This window comes from Melospiza georgiana, chromosome 12 (assembly GCF_028018845.1).
Source record: "Melospiza georgiana isolate bMelGeo1 chromosome 12, bMelGeo1.pri, whole genome shotgun sequence".
Taxonomy (NCBI): Eukaryota; Metazoa; Chordata; class Aves; order Passeriformes; family Passerellidae; genus Melospiza; species Melospiza georgiana.
In genome coordinates this window covers 6,829,645-6,842,954 of record NC_080441.1, presented here as the reverse complement: position 1 = coordinate 6,842,954, position 13,310 = coordinate 6,829,645, and the positions used below count along the sequence as shown (strand labels likewise).

General features: G+C 41.3%; 1 protein-coding gene and 1 non-coding gene across 2 annotated transcripts; both read right to left on the bottom strand.

The window, feature by feature from the left end:
• Positions 1-570: 570 nt before the first annotated feature.
• Positions 571-11,175, bottom strand: LOC131088568 (P2R1A-PPP2R2A-interacting phosphatase regulator 1-like). The gene is made up of 10 exons (XM_058032729.1): positions 11,014-11,175; positions 10,647-10,725; positions 9,309-9,365; positions 8,888-8,931; positions 8,753-8,807; positions 8,424-8,525; positions 7,053-7,141; positions 6,475-6,539; positions 4,129-4,225; positions 571-3,133 (listed from the first exon to the last, which is right to left on the bottom strand). Exons 1-10 carry the CDS (start codon positions 11,127-11,129, stop codon positions 2,983-2,985), a joined length of 855 nt encoding a protein of 284 aa, XP_057888712.1. The 5' UTR covers positions 11,130-11,175; the 3' UTR covers positions 571-2,982.
• Positions 3,205-3,347, bottom strand: LOC131088747 (small nucleolar RNA U109). The gene has a single exon (XR_009115164.1). It is a non-coding gene; the product is annotated as a small nucleolar RNA U109 (small nucleolar RNA).
• Positions 11,176-13,310: the final 2,135 nt, after the last annotated feature.

Below are 13,310 nucleotides of genomic sequence, written 5' to 3'. Positions count from 1 at the left end.
CTGTGCTAATTAACATACTAAAAATAGTCCATCTAAGACGCTGCTTGAATTACACAGGTATTTTAACTTAGTTCTCAACTATTACAACATTAAAGGTAATTCATCACTGTGATTCTCAGAAAAAGATATGCACTAATGATCCCTTTTAAAAAGAAGGAAGTGGGGGAAAGACAGGAATTCTCAGACACTCATCATGGCAATTCAGCAGCAATAAGTCTGGTGAAGTCATAAAAAACAGTTGTTAAATGTCAATAGTTATATATTAAAGCTGCCTATGAGCACCAGCTGGCCTTCTTTCCCAACTGGTGTCTAATTCCCTCGGCCAAGGCAGGTAACAAATCCAGAAATGCAACTTTTAAAAGTCAGTTATAGAGTATGCTGCAGTATCAATGACCCCTCTGAGCAGTGACAACTCAAACACAGTGAAGTGCAAGAATCAATAATCAGCACGTTAGAAAACTTTGTTTCAAAATGAAGAAATTGTGCTAGGAGTGTGAAAGAGAACCTAGGCCTACCCTGGGCCTGTTAACAGCAACATCCATTTGTTCTGAAACAACAGACACAGCCAGAGAGGGCATTACGGATATATTTTATATTTTATAAAAGAGCAATGTCTTGTACAAGACCTTCCAAGAGTGGGGAATAGGCAGAACACTACAAAAACTGCTGCAACAAGAGTGGCTGTTTGTGCGCTCGCTTTATGCAGCTTACATTCGAATGTTTACAGAGGCCAGCACTCAGACAGGACTCTCCACTAACAAACAAATCTGGAATACATCAATTGTACAGGTAAATCAGCCAAAATGAAGCAATAGCTATGCTCTTCTCAGGTTTAAGAAAGCATGCAATAGGTTTCCCCATCCTGGCACCCCTCAGATTTCCACACCACAGCACCAGTAACAGCACAGTGGAAGGGAAGCAGGGCACAGGTAAGGGGGTGGATTTCATCACAGATTGTTTATCAATATTTTGCAAAATGGAAAAGCAGCCTTCCTTAAGCACCAAGAAGGCAGAGAAGATACAGGCATGAATAAAAAAATAAGTAAGCGACTTAAGACATCAAAAATTCAAGAAATAGCACTGTGCATATACAAACAAAATTAACATTCAATACTGTAGAGCTCATTTAAAAATGGCACCAATGGACAATATTTTACAATATGCACATTTATTTGAAGTGGGGAACTAATGTTCCACAGGTGGAAATGATCATACAAATAATAGTGCCACTGTTGGCCCATTCTGGTACTTCTTACAATTTAATGGAAACACTTTTAAAAATAATCTGGTATGTACATGTCTTCTGGATACCCAACGGCTTCTTCAGAACAGAAAAAACTACAGTTCTCCCCCTCCCTTTTAGCCAGACAGTATTGCCAAAGATTGTGCTCACATCTAAAGCACATAATCTTACTTTAAATTCAGTGCTATTTTCTTTCAGAAAGATCACAAGTTGTACTTTTTAGGTAACAAAAGCATTTATGTTACAAACATTCAAAAATGGAAGCTTATGATTCTGGCAGACAACGTTGCGTATTAAATACAAACCAGCCAGCAATTACTGAACATAAAAAACTTATTCAATCATAAAAAAATACTATAATTCATCACCACAGACTTTTTACAGAGTTATAAATAATAAATAGCATAACACAGTAGATTACAAACGGATTTATTTTGCCCCGTTATAGTCTTTAAAAAGTAAAATATCTGTTCCTACCTCAGACTGACCAAGGTACTGTATCAAGACTACTCATAGCTCAAAGGGAATTCCTTCACCAAGCAATTTGCAGAGCTTGCATCCAATCCAAAGCCTTTCCTTAGGGATCCAACCTTTGCTGAGCTGTTTGCTCTGCTCATGACCAAGAAAGGGACAAACCCTGCCCCGAGCAGCTGCAAAGGGTCTCACCCTGGCTGCCCCTCAGAGCTGGGGCTGCCCCAGCACCTCCACACCTCAAAGGGAACACAAAGGGAAGCAGCACCCCCGACAGGCTTGGGTAAGCACTCTATAAACAAGCTGTACACAAAGGACTTTCCCCACCCACCCCTCTGGTTTACATTCCATAATTTTGTAACAATGTCCCCTAAGGCACAAAAATACTTATGACCTCAATGCCACAGGAGACATCGATGGTGCCATACATGGTTCTCCTACACAGTAGTTTAATTAACTTAGTTATCTGTACTGTATGTCTTCAATCGAGGTGTGGATTAATTTTTCCTGGCCAAATCTTGCTGAATAATGACCTTATTTCATACAATCTGCAGGACAAATGTTCTGGGAAGAGAACTATGCAGCTAATTTAATTGTTTGCAGAATATTATTATTTCTTCACTGATGGCAAAAGTGACAGTCATTAGTTATTTTGCTGTGGGGTTTTTAGTTTAATGTAATAAGAGTGAGATTTCCACACTCAATGTGGTCTTCTGTAAATGAATTCATAAAAATGACTAGCAGCACTAAGGAAATAAAATATTTTTTTCTCCCTTCCATAAAGGAATTTGAGGCTAGTAACTGAAAAAAACAAAAAAAAAGCAAGAGTAATTTTACTCCATAGTAGAAGTGCCAGAGAATAAATTAGTATTTTCAAATCCTTCCAAACCAAGTTATTTCCCTAGACATAGCGACCATGATAATGATAGAAGTACATTCCTAAAAATTGCAACACTAATAGGTAGATACCTATTCCTGGAATCAAAAAGTGTATGCAAGTTCCTGAAAGCAAAAGTTAGTATAATATCAGCAGACATCTTGTTTAAAAAATAAATTCGCAAAACCAGACATTAATATGGTCTACAATGTCCATTAAATGGATAAATTAAAAAAAAAAATCACTGGAAAGTAGCCAAGGATTACAGTAACAACAATTTTTCCTTTTAATAAACCTCATATGAATGGTTCAAGGATCAGAGTTCATTTCTCTGTACGAGCGTACAGCAAGGGGACAGCACAGCCAGACACTGACTCAGGACTTGGTAAAGTCACTTGGGTGAGAAGTCATCCATGAGAATGAAGGAGGAGCAGGAGTTGGAGCAGGGCACTGGGGACTCCGTGGTGATGCTGCCTTTAGTCAGGGAGTCAGAGGAGGAGCCGACGCTGCTGCTGCTCCCGTCCAGAATATCCGAGGACAGGCTGGGGAAAGGGAAAAAGCTCCTTTAGTGCAGGGCCACGAGGCTCTGAGCAAAGCTTCCCCCTTGCACAGGACTTGTAGGAGACCTATACTACCACTCAGTCTTTCCTGCAAGACTGGCAGCCCTGAAAACTCCTTGTTTTCTGTAGCATGTTAGAGATATTCATGCTCCTCATGGGAACGAGAAGCAGAATTATTGGGTTTTTTAACATGCAGAATAAATCATGAAGCTGACTTTAATCAAACATAGAAAGGAGGTGACAACAAGTAAGTATAAAACCTAAAAGTAAAGGAAAATTAATAAATTAATCAGCAATGCAGCAAAGGTATCATTAATTAGCTGGTATGCTCTTTAACATGGCACTACTCAAAGCAAGACTGAGACCTATTTTTCTCACAGAATTCCTGTGATTGGAATTTGAAGTCTAGATACAAGATCCCAGAGGGCACATTAATTGATGCTTTTTCAATTTAGGGAGAAGCAACATGGAAAAAACCATCCAGGCAGTTACAAGTCTACAGTGAAAGTCTGAAATTACAGCAGTAACAGCTGATATTTTTGAATACTTAGTCTCTGACTCAACACCAAAAACCCCTTGGTATTTTATGGTTGTAATAAAAAAAGATAAGTCTAAGAACCATGAACTTAGGGACAAGAACAATTAAGTACTCACACACATTTTCTAAGTATTCAGTGAAGTGCCACAGACACTTTATGACCACTGCCTATAACATACTGCAATGATGAACTGAAGTAAATTTGCTTATGAATCAACAGGGATTTGTAACAATTATATTCAGTGTAAAAGCTTTGATACCCAAAATCTAGGCTAGGGTCTGTTCAGGAAGAATTGACTAAAGGAGAAGGACCATTGTCACAGGGCAGCTTCCATTAATACACATCCACAAGAGACACACAAAGTATTTTTTTCCTGGAAAAAAATCAACTAGAAAGCTTGTGATAAATGCACATTCCTTTCCATGTGAAATATTTTACCATGAACTGAGATCTGTCAGATGTGTAACATCTGGAGAAAGCATGTTGGTGGTTCCTTGGAAAAGTCTCTTTGGCTGACTTTCAGTTTCCATTTCACCTAAGGAAAACAGTGCAAATAATCAAACTCACTTGAGCCTGCAACATACATTTAATATTTGCCTGCTGTAAAAGACAGGTTTGACCTACAACACCCCAAGGTTGCATTTGTAACACCAGTTCTCCAATTCAGCCAACCAAGACTAAGACATCAGTTTGATGATAGCTTTTGTTAGACCATCCAGTTCATCCTTAGCTAAAATTTCAGCAGTATCTGAGGGCCTACAATGATCTCAAAAACATAAAACTTGCTGCTTGCACTGCAATCAGACAAAACAATCTAAAGCAAACTAATTACCATGACATATTTTAAGTAAACAGCTGAGATGAGGTAACTGATATAAGTCAAAATATGAAGTTTAAAATTGTTAGTGATTATGAAAATAAGAATGACAGCTGGGTTCAGTTTCACCCTCCCCTGTACAATGAATTCTGATGCATGGGTACACTTTTACAGGGAAGCTGAATGGAATAAATCTGTCATGTATGAGCATTTCCACTTACTCATCATGGATCAGACTATCTTTGTACCTGTAATCATCTACAGACATTAAGAGATTAAAAACGATGGGGAGAATTAATGTAATCTCTTTAGTATAATCTGCAGTGAGAATGAGCTGGCTCAATAATAGCTGCTCTACAACACACATTTGAAAATATCATGAACTTGAAAATAAATTTTAAAAAGCCACACCCTCTCATCTACAGTATATTTTCATTCTTACTTTGGGGAAAAAAGCATGAAATGGGAACAATTTTTCTGGCTTTTACCTACACTTGGCAGTAGTTGCAGAGTCAGCTCAAAAATCTGACAGAAGCTGAACATTATACCAAACCAGTCTATACATTCTGCAACAGAACCACACTGCTACACTTTATAGAAGACTGGTAACTTTCAAAAGTCCCATTTCCTTCAGCCCACAGGGATACATTCCTATGTTAAGGCAAGGAATAATTACTTCTAGCAAGCAGAATGGGCAAAAAACATTTATAAAATATTTGGTCTTGCAGAAAAATTAACAAAACACCAACACTTTTGCCCCTTAAATTTCACAGAGACAAATCTGCACTGCTACAATACATTGCAGAGTCCACCAATATAAATCCCCTATGGCAGTGAAAAGTTCTTCAGTTCATGGCTTTCCTTCTCCTACTGTAAATCTATGACTGAAATTCAGAAAAAAACAGGACCACATATTTAGGAAAAGAAAGCAAGTTCATTTACATGGATTAGATGTTTCAAAATTAGGCAGCATTTTGAAAATTCCTTGATATTTCAAGTAAGAAAAGGAAAACTCATACCTCCACTTTGTAAAAGATGTTCCATGGGAGCACATGGATTTGGTGAGGAAAGGCCTGTCCCTCTACCTGCACTGCTCTTACAGTTTGTGTAAGGTGTAAGTGTGGATATTTATTCCTTATTGATCAATTAGTTTAATAAACTTTTGATAAATTTTAGTGCCTCTAAAATTCACAGAAAATAAAACTCAAGATAGAACTGACATCTATGAGAAAACTTTTCTCTCTCCTCTGTCAAATCAGTATCAGTTAGACAATGCTCTTTATCTGACAGGACAAGCAGTACTAAAAAAAGCCAACAAAACCAGTAACTTTTCTCAAAGCCTAAATCTAAGTCTTGTACAATAAAAGGATGTTTTTGGTGCAGTTAAGAATGCCCAAGTTAAAAAAAAAAAAAGGCAGAAATTATAAGCACAGCTAAAGGCACACTTTTAGGAATATCTCATTTTTACAGTTCTACTGTGGAGATTTGTTTGAGGATGTTACTTGTAAATATCTAACAAGGAACAGTTCCAGGAAAGAATGTATTTTCCTCCTTCAGGAGGAGAGGGCACTGATCTATTCCATTTCTCTAAACACTCACCTTCTGAACTTTCAGAGTGAAAACAAACATTCAGTACTAAGTTTAGCAGATACTGCATGATAAGCAACATTCCTAAGATGATCTGAAGGGTGTGCACTGTTCAGTGGTACTTGGAGGAATGTTTTGAACATTTGTAAGCTCTGACATTTAATCTGATGTATAACAAAGTTTGCCTCTGTCAAGCAGTAGCTGTTTTTTAAGTTTTTCATTCCTGTGTTTTAGATTAGCTACTTTACACTGTATTTTTGAGTTATGCCTGGCAAATTCCAGTTCATTGTGGATACAAGTGCATTATATCTACAGAATTACAAAAAAATGTATCCAGCTAGAAAACTACATCCATATTAAGGTAAGGTGAATACACATACCTTTTCTTTTAATGGGGCCAAGAACACTGGGCCTGATACAGTTGATTGGACTTTGACTCCTCCTGCTGAAGAGAGAACACTGAGAGTCAGGCCAGTAAAGGTTCCAGTTTGCATCAAATCAACACAATCACAGCATATGGAGCATTCTTCAAAGTTATTCCTGCACAACTGGGATTCTTGTGGAATCTAAATACATAAATAACAAAAAAGGGCTGCCTATTAGAGCAGATTATCTGCCACACAAAGTTATAGAAGATTTTCTAAGGTTCTCATTCCCTTCGTGAATCACATCCTCATTTCAATCCTTTTCCAAATTTTGCAGTGTATTTATGTAAAACCAATCTGCTGACAAAGTTAATTTGAAATACCTGAGGACTTCTCCCCAAGTTACCAAGTCCAGTTTAAAGTTGACACTTGCTCTATAAGAGCACAGACATAAAGGATGAACTTTTAGAGCATTTTTATGTGGCAATGCTTCAGCACTTGTAAAACTGAAGTCTCTTTTAATGCCTTAACATCAACTTGAATTAATGTTTGGCTTCAATTCCAATGTTAGCACAACAGAAATCATTTCTTACTTGCAGAATCGCCTTGTTGGACTGGGAATGGGGCTTGGAGGTAATCCATTACTGCTCACAAACATCTGCAATGATGGTGAAAAACATTGCTGCAGGAAGAAAGTTCAAATAAAGATAGTTTAGAATTTCCTTTAAAATACTCAGATGTTACACTCCACCCTCCAAAACAAATATCCCCTCTTCTATTCCCTTTTTATTCTTAAAGAAAAGCTAGCAACAGATTATACAGATTATCAAATATAATCTTACAAGTATTAGAATTTAACTTAAAAAACATAGTGGCCCATGCAATTCTGCTCAGATTAACTAAACTTGAAACCCACAAGAGAAGTAAAATTGAAATAGAATTGAAATAGACACTATTCTCTAAATAAGAGAATTGTTTCTGTTCTTTGCTACATTTAGAAACAGCAGTACAGTACTCAGGACTTCTTTCAAGGGGCTTTTTAAACAAACAAGTTGAGTTTACTCAAAATACATCTGACCTGGAAACAATATTCCAGAGTAAAACAGGATATTTGGCTCTGTGATTCTGCAACTAATTTGAGCTTAGCCTATGAATGCTTCTAGCTAAACACAAAAATCTTTGTGTCAAGTTATCTGCTAGTGCTTTACAGTCAGAATTCCAAAGGTGCAGGACCAGCTGGCAGCATCAGTGTTTCCCCAGGAAAACATTTACCCAGCACTCATGTGGGGCTGTTACATGCACCAATCTGGTGGGAGCAGAGATTGCTCCTGTTCTGTACAAAAGCAGAATCACACAAGAGGGTGCCAGCAAGGTCAAGCAGCCCATCTTCACATCCAGTGCCAGCTTCTCTGTGCCACATTTCAGTTTTCCAATCCTCACTGGAGAAGCAGTTTATCTAACATGCAGCTCTTTCCCTGGCATCTGCCACCAGTTTTCAGTATAAGTTCAACACACCCAAGTCCTCCTTCAGAGAACATTTGTGCCTTCCTTTCCATAACTGATGGACACATTTTCATCTCTCACAAAAAAAATTTGCAGTCCAATTTTGGTGCTTCTTCCCCAAAATCCCCTCACTTCTGCACCTGGAGATGTTGTCCGTGACTACTTCATGGACAGGATCTCCAGGTTCCCTAGAAGCAGAACCCAACCCACCCAACATTGCACAAACAGTAACTGAAATCATCCAGTGTTTCACTGCTTAAACTCTGCAGGCTCCCAGAGGGCAACCATTTGATTCTAAGAAACCAACAAAATATGGATTTGGTTTTTTTTGTGCTTGCTCAGTTGTGCTGTTGAGGGGTTTTTTAAACTATGGAATAATTTGTGAAGTTACAGATCTTGACAGTTTAGCTTGGTCCAGAATTCAGAAATATTGTCTCAGCCTGGTATTTCACTTATCCTACCTTTCCTATTCCTCTTGTAGGTGAAGGTGCAGGTGAAACTGGAACAAAGTCTATTCTCTTTGGGGAAAAAGATTTCTCAGACTTGTCCAAGTCATTGTCGCTCTGTGAATACAAAGTTTCAGACTTAACCCTGGCACAGGACATTACCCTGAAATCCAAGGCACAACCTTCTAATGGAAAGTCATTGGGTCAAATGCACAAAGTAGCTAAAAGCAGACGGGCTTAAATTCTTCTTAAATTATTTTCACAGTTAATTCCTCTCTTTCCCTTAAATTCATCATTTGAGTGTAAAAATGGAATTAAATAGGAAACATCTATAAAAAGATTACCAGGCTCAAGCTTTCCTCCCATGACTGGCTTATCTGCATTGCTGTCTGCACTTCCCTAGAATACAAAAAACCCCATCAGTAGCTACAAAGAGGATAACTCTGGCTATTTTATCACCTTCTTTCAGTAACACTCACCTTTCATGTGCTGCTTCTCTGTTCATTAAATCCACTCCTTCCTCCTGCAAGAGATAAATGTCCTAAGTTTTCCCATAACATTTGACTCATCACAGGTACTTGAAATAACACTTGTGATTCCATTATTTGCCATCAGGATTGAAAAATGAACAGCAGAACCAATACACAGAGAGACAGGACAGCCACCAGTCCAGCTCACTGCTTCTCTTAAATGAAATACTCCTAAAATGCAAGGTAGCTTAAACACAACAATAAGCCTTGCAGGGCTTCTTCCTTGATGAAATTAAGTTTTAAGAAATATTCAGTTTTCTTTAGTACTTGAAATACTCAATAGGAAAGAAACCCTCACTGTGCAGGTACTTCAATATCATACAGTACTCTTCATTCTGTTACTGAACACACAGATAAAAACTCCACTCACCCTCCTGATCTGATGAAGTCGGCTGCTAGGAATACGAATGGGAGATGATGACAAAAACTGGGGAAAAAAGTGACAGCCACAATGATTAAATCACACACCACTGCTTGCATGCATACTATTTACCATCAACTTCATTCTTAGGGAGCTCAAAATGAGCTGCACAACTGCATGTGGGTGACTCAAATAATGTTGCAAAAAAGCAAACACTGACCTTCAAGAGAAAAGACTTGTTTTACCACTCACAAATTCCTGGTATCACCCAGCAAGTGGCATGGATCTGACTTGCAGGCAGAGACTGCTCAGCATCTCCAGTGCACACATAGCTACAGATGTCATTTAGACAAGGGAAATACTACAAATGAAACTGTGATTGTTACACAATTCCCCACTGCCCGGGATATGACAAACTCCTGTAGGACACCCAACTCAACCTGCTGCCTATTGGAAAGGAGAAATCTCAGTGCTTCAACCCAGTCTTGAACAACACTCCCTAAAGCTTAACTTCTGCAAGTTTTCAATTGCGTGCAATTTTATGCATTTAATTTCTCTGGAACTCTAACACCACATAAAAATGGGCCAACAGTTCCCACTCAGGATGGCCATGTGTCCAGTGTCACATCTACTGACATGCTCCAAAATTCTGGATTCTTAACAAGTCTCACAACAGAAGACTTTGAATTAAAAATCCCTGTCACCTTTCCTGAACAGAAGTCGTAGAGGAAACTTATGTCAGGAATTTAAGGCCTTGAGAAAAGCAATATTTAATCTTCACTATCCTCAGACAAGACAGAAAAATTTCAGCGGAAGGAGCACACAAATGCCTCACCTAACAAGGATAGGGTAGAAAAAAGAAATGGAACATTTCTGAAAAGTTTAACAACTGCAGTAGTGTACACTACCAGAGAGCAACAAATAAATCTCTCTTCTTTCAGTGATTTTCTGAGGTCTAGTGTTCTGCCTTTGCAAAAAAAGAGCACTATGTCAAACAGGTCAACAAAGAACCGTGACACTGTCCATTTTCAGAACACAGTAAAACACCCTTTCAGGATACTTAATTCTGACAGCATTTTACTCTTCTAATACAGGCCTAAATTAACTTTAAAATTGGACTTAATATGGGGAGTCACATAAAATGCCAACTACTCTTGTCTTCTTGGGGACAGTCAACACACCAGTATTATTTCACTATACATTGCAGTTAGAGATGAAAAACTGCTTATTCTGCAGCTTGGAAGCTTGCTAGGATACTTAGAGCAAATACAAATCAAGTTTAACTTCATTTCTCTACTCCAATTATGCCCTGATGTGTGTAAACATGACATGCTTCAGATTCCTCACCATTCCATGGCGGCTCATAACTGTTGTGCTGTTCCTGCGAGTCCGCAACACGTAAGGCTGAAACACCTGGGAGTTGTCACTGCAGGGGGAGAAAACAAAGTTTTGTGAGCAGCTTTTTTGGGTGCGCTTTACTTAAAGCTCCACAGCGCTGTGACACGCGCTGCAGCCTGCACAGCGCTGCAAACACCATTTGATTGGAACGGGAACGCGGCGAGCAGTGGAAGAAGGGGACAAGGGGGCACCGGCGGTCGCGGCCCCGCGGGACAAGGGACACGATCCGCAGGCCGCTGAGAGAGCGCCGGGCCTGGCCCAGGCCCCGGCGGGCAGCGGCGGCCCCGGGGCTGGCTGAGCCCCCCGGGCCCCTCACCTGAGCCCGTGGATGAGCGGGGCGCTGTTCGACCGCCTCAGGCCGCCGCCGTCGCCCGGGGCCGCGGCGCTCCCCGGCGGCAGCTCCAGGTCCAGCTCCATCTTCTCCTGAGCCATCGCGGCGGCGGCGGCTCCGGCTCCTCCGCCCCGCGGCGGCGCCCATTCACTGCCGGCGGCCGCCGCGGCTCCTCGGGCCGCCGCTGCCCCGGCCCTACAGGCCCCGCGGGCGGCGCCGCGGGCTCAGCCCGGGGGCGCGCCGGGCCCGGCGGGGGGGGCGGCCGCAGCAGCGCCGCATCCCGGGGGCGGCCCGGGGGCGGCCGATTCCTCCAGCGGCTGCAGCCGGTGCCGCTGCCCGCGGTGGCGGTGGGAGCGCTCCCGCTGCTCCCGGTGCTCCCCTGGGCGCCGACCGCGCTCCGCGCCCGCCGCCGCCGCGCACTGCGCATGCGCGGGGATCGGGGCGCAGGCAGCACCGCCCGCCTGGAAAGGCGCATGCGCAGTGGCTCCGCACCCCGGCACTGCTTCGGCGAAGGGAGAGCTCCCGACAGCCCCCGGGGCCGGCGCGCGCGCTGATTGGCTGTAGGAGGAGCGTGTGTGTGTTTGAAACGCCGCAACGGTCGCTAGGACGCGCGCGCCTCGGGGGCGTGGCCGGGCCGTGACCTGCAGCAGGATCCGGGTTCGAGGCCCGCCCCGGCCACAAACACGGCGCGTTTTCCCATCTCTGGGGGCAAAAGGTTTTATAACCTGCTTCGAGATTATCTCCTCTCCAACCTGAGTCCCGCGGGCTTTCCCAGTGTTCTCCGCAGCCCTCCCTCGCTGCTGAAGCACGTACCAGAGATTTGATTGCAATGAGAGTGGGCTCAGCATTCAGAAATCTGCTGTAAAACTCGTTGTGAGGCGTGATCCGAGATCTTGACAGTGTTCGGGTTTGGACTGACCTGGGCAAACCCACTCTAAGTGATCAAAGCATCAAAGTTTGTGCTTTCTTTACAGTATTTTTCTGCAATAATTGTTGTGCATATTTGTCTCTTACATGTAGGGGGCTTCAGGGTCTTTCCCAGCACCAAATTTTAAAAGGTCTTCGTTTTCTCCTGGGATGAAACAGTTCTTTTGCCAGAGTGCTAGGTGTCGAAACTGTTAAGATAGAAAAGTTAGGGTTTTTCAACATTTCAACTACTTTAGTTGGGAATACACCTGGATGAACTATTCTCTTAAACAATTGAGGGTAGATGCTTCTAGATAACTGGTTAGAACTCTTGTTTCTGTACCTTAATATTTATTATGGTACTTCTTTGCATTTTTTATTAATCAAGACTGACTTTAGCATATTCCATTTTTCTGTGTTCAGGGACTCTGTATCTCATCAGCTGTTGGTGATGCTTACACTCTTTCATTGAAATGATACTATTAATGAAGAACTTTGTGCTGACATGCACAAAGATGCATGGAGTTGAGTTAAAAGACCCACGAGATTATATTTAAAATATTTACAGGATTTTTTAAATATGCATTTATATTGAAAAACCCAGAGAAAAAAATCCTTATCTTCTATTACTGCAGAGGAGAAATACCTTTCACAGTCCTGTGCCCCTTACACTATGGCCTACCACAGCCCATAATGACACCCTTCTGTGAGGTGGTACAGAATTGCCATCTCCAGCAAAGACTGAGAATATAAATATGCAAATAATTTTGCCTAATTTCTAATAATTATGACCAGTCTGATTCATTGGAAACTTAGGATCTGCAGCTGTGAAATTAATATACTGTTAATCCCCTTTTGCTGCCACCATTCTCTAAAAGCAATACGACACTTTTACAGAACCTGCACCAAAATCCTTGTCTGGTGCTTCAGCACAAGCATTTCACAGCTTGGAACAGCTTCCATACCTTCATTTTCCATGGCTAGAATTGCCTAAAAGGCAATTCAGGTGAAAGTTCCTAGCAAAACTTCTAGCTCTGAATTGAAATCTACTCACAAGTATGCTGGTTCTCTTAATACAAAAGCCACCTGCAGGATCTGACTACAGCACTAAACTATGTGGATTTTGCTATTTATTTTTATTGTGGAGTTATTATATTATGTCCTTGCCACTAAGGGCAGCAAACAGCTTCAAATGCCATGTAGCAGGATACTGTTAAGGAAAAAGCCAACAATATCCAAAATGTGGCTGAGAGCTCAAAAACATCTGCTCCATGTTCTCAAATTTTCCAGTGCCAGGCAGATCATCCTGCTCTCTGACCAGGATTTACTGTAGCCAAGAGAACTTTAATGGGAATAGCTGTAAAAAGAAAAGTGTC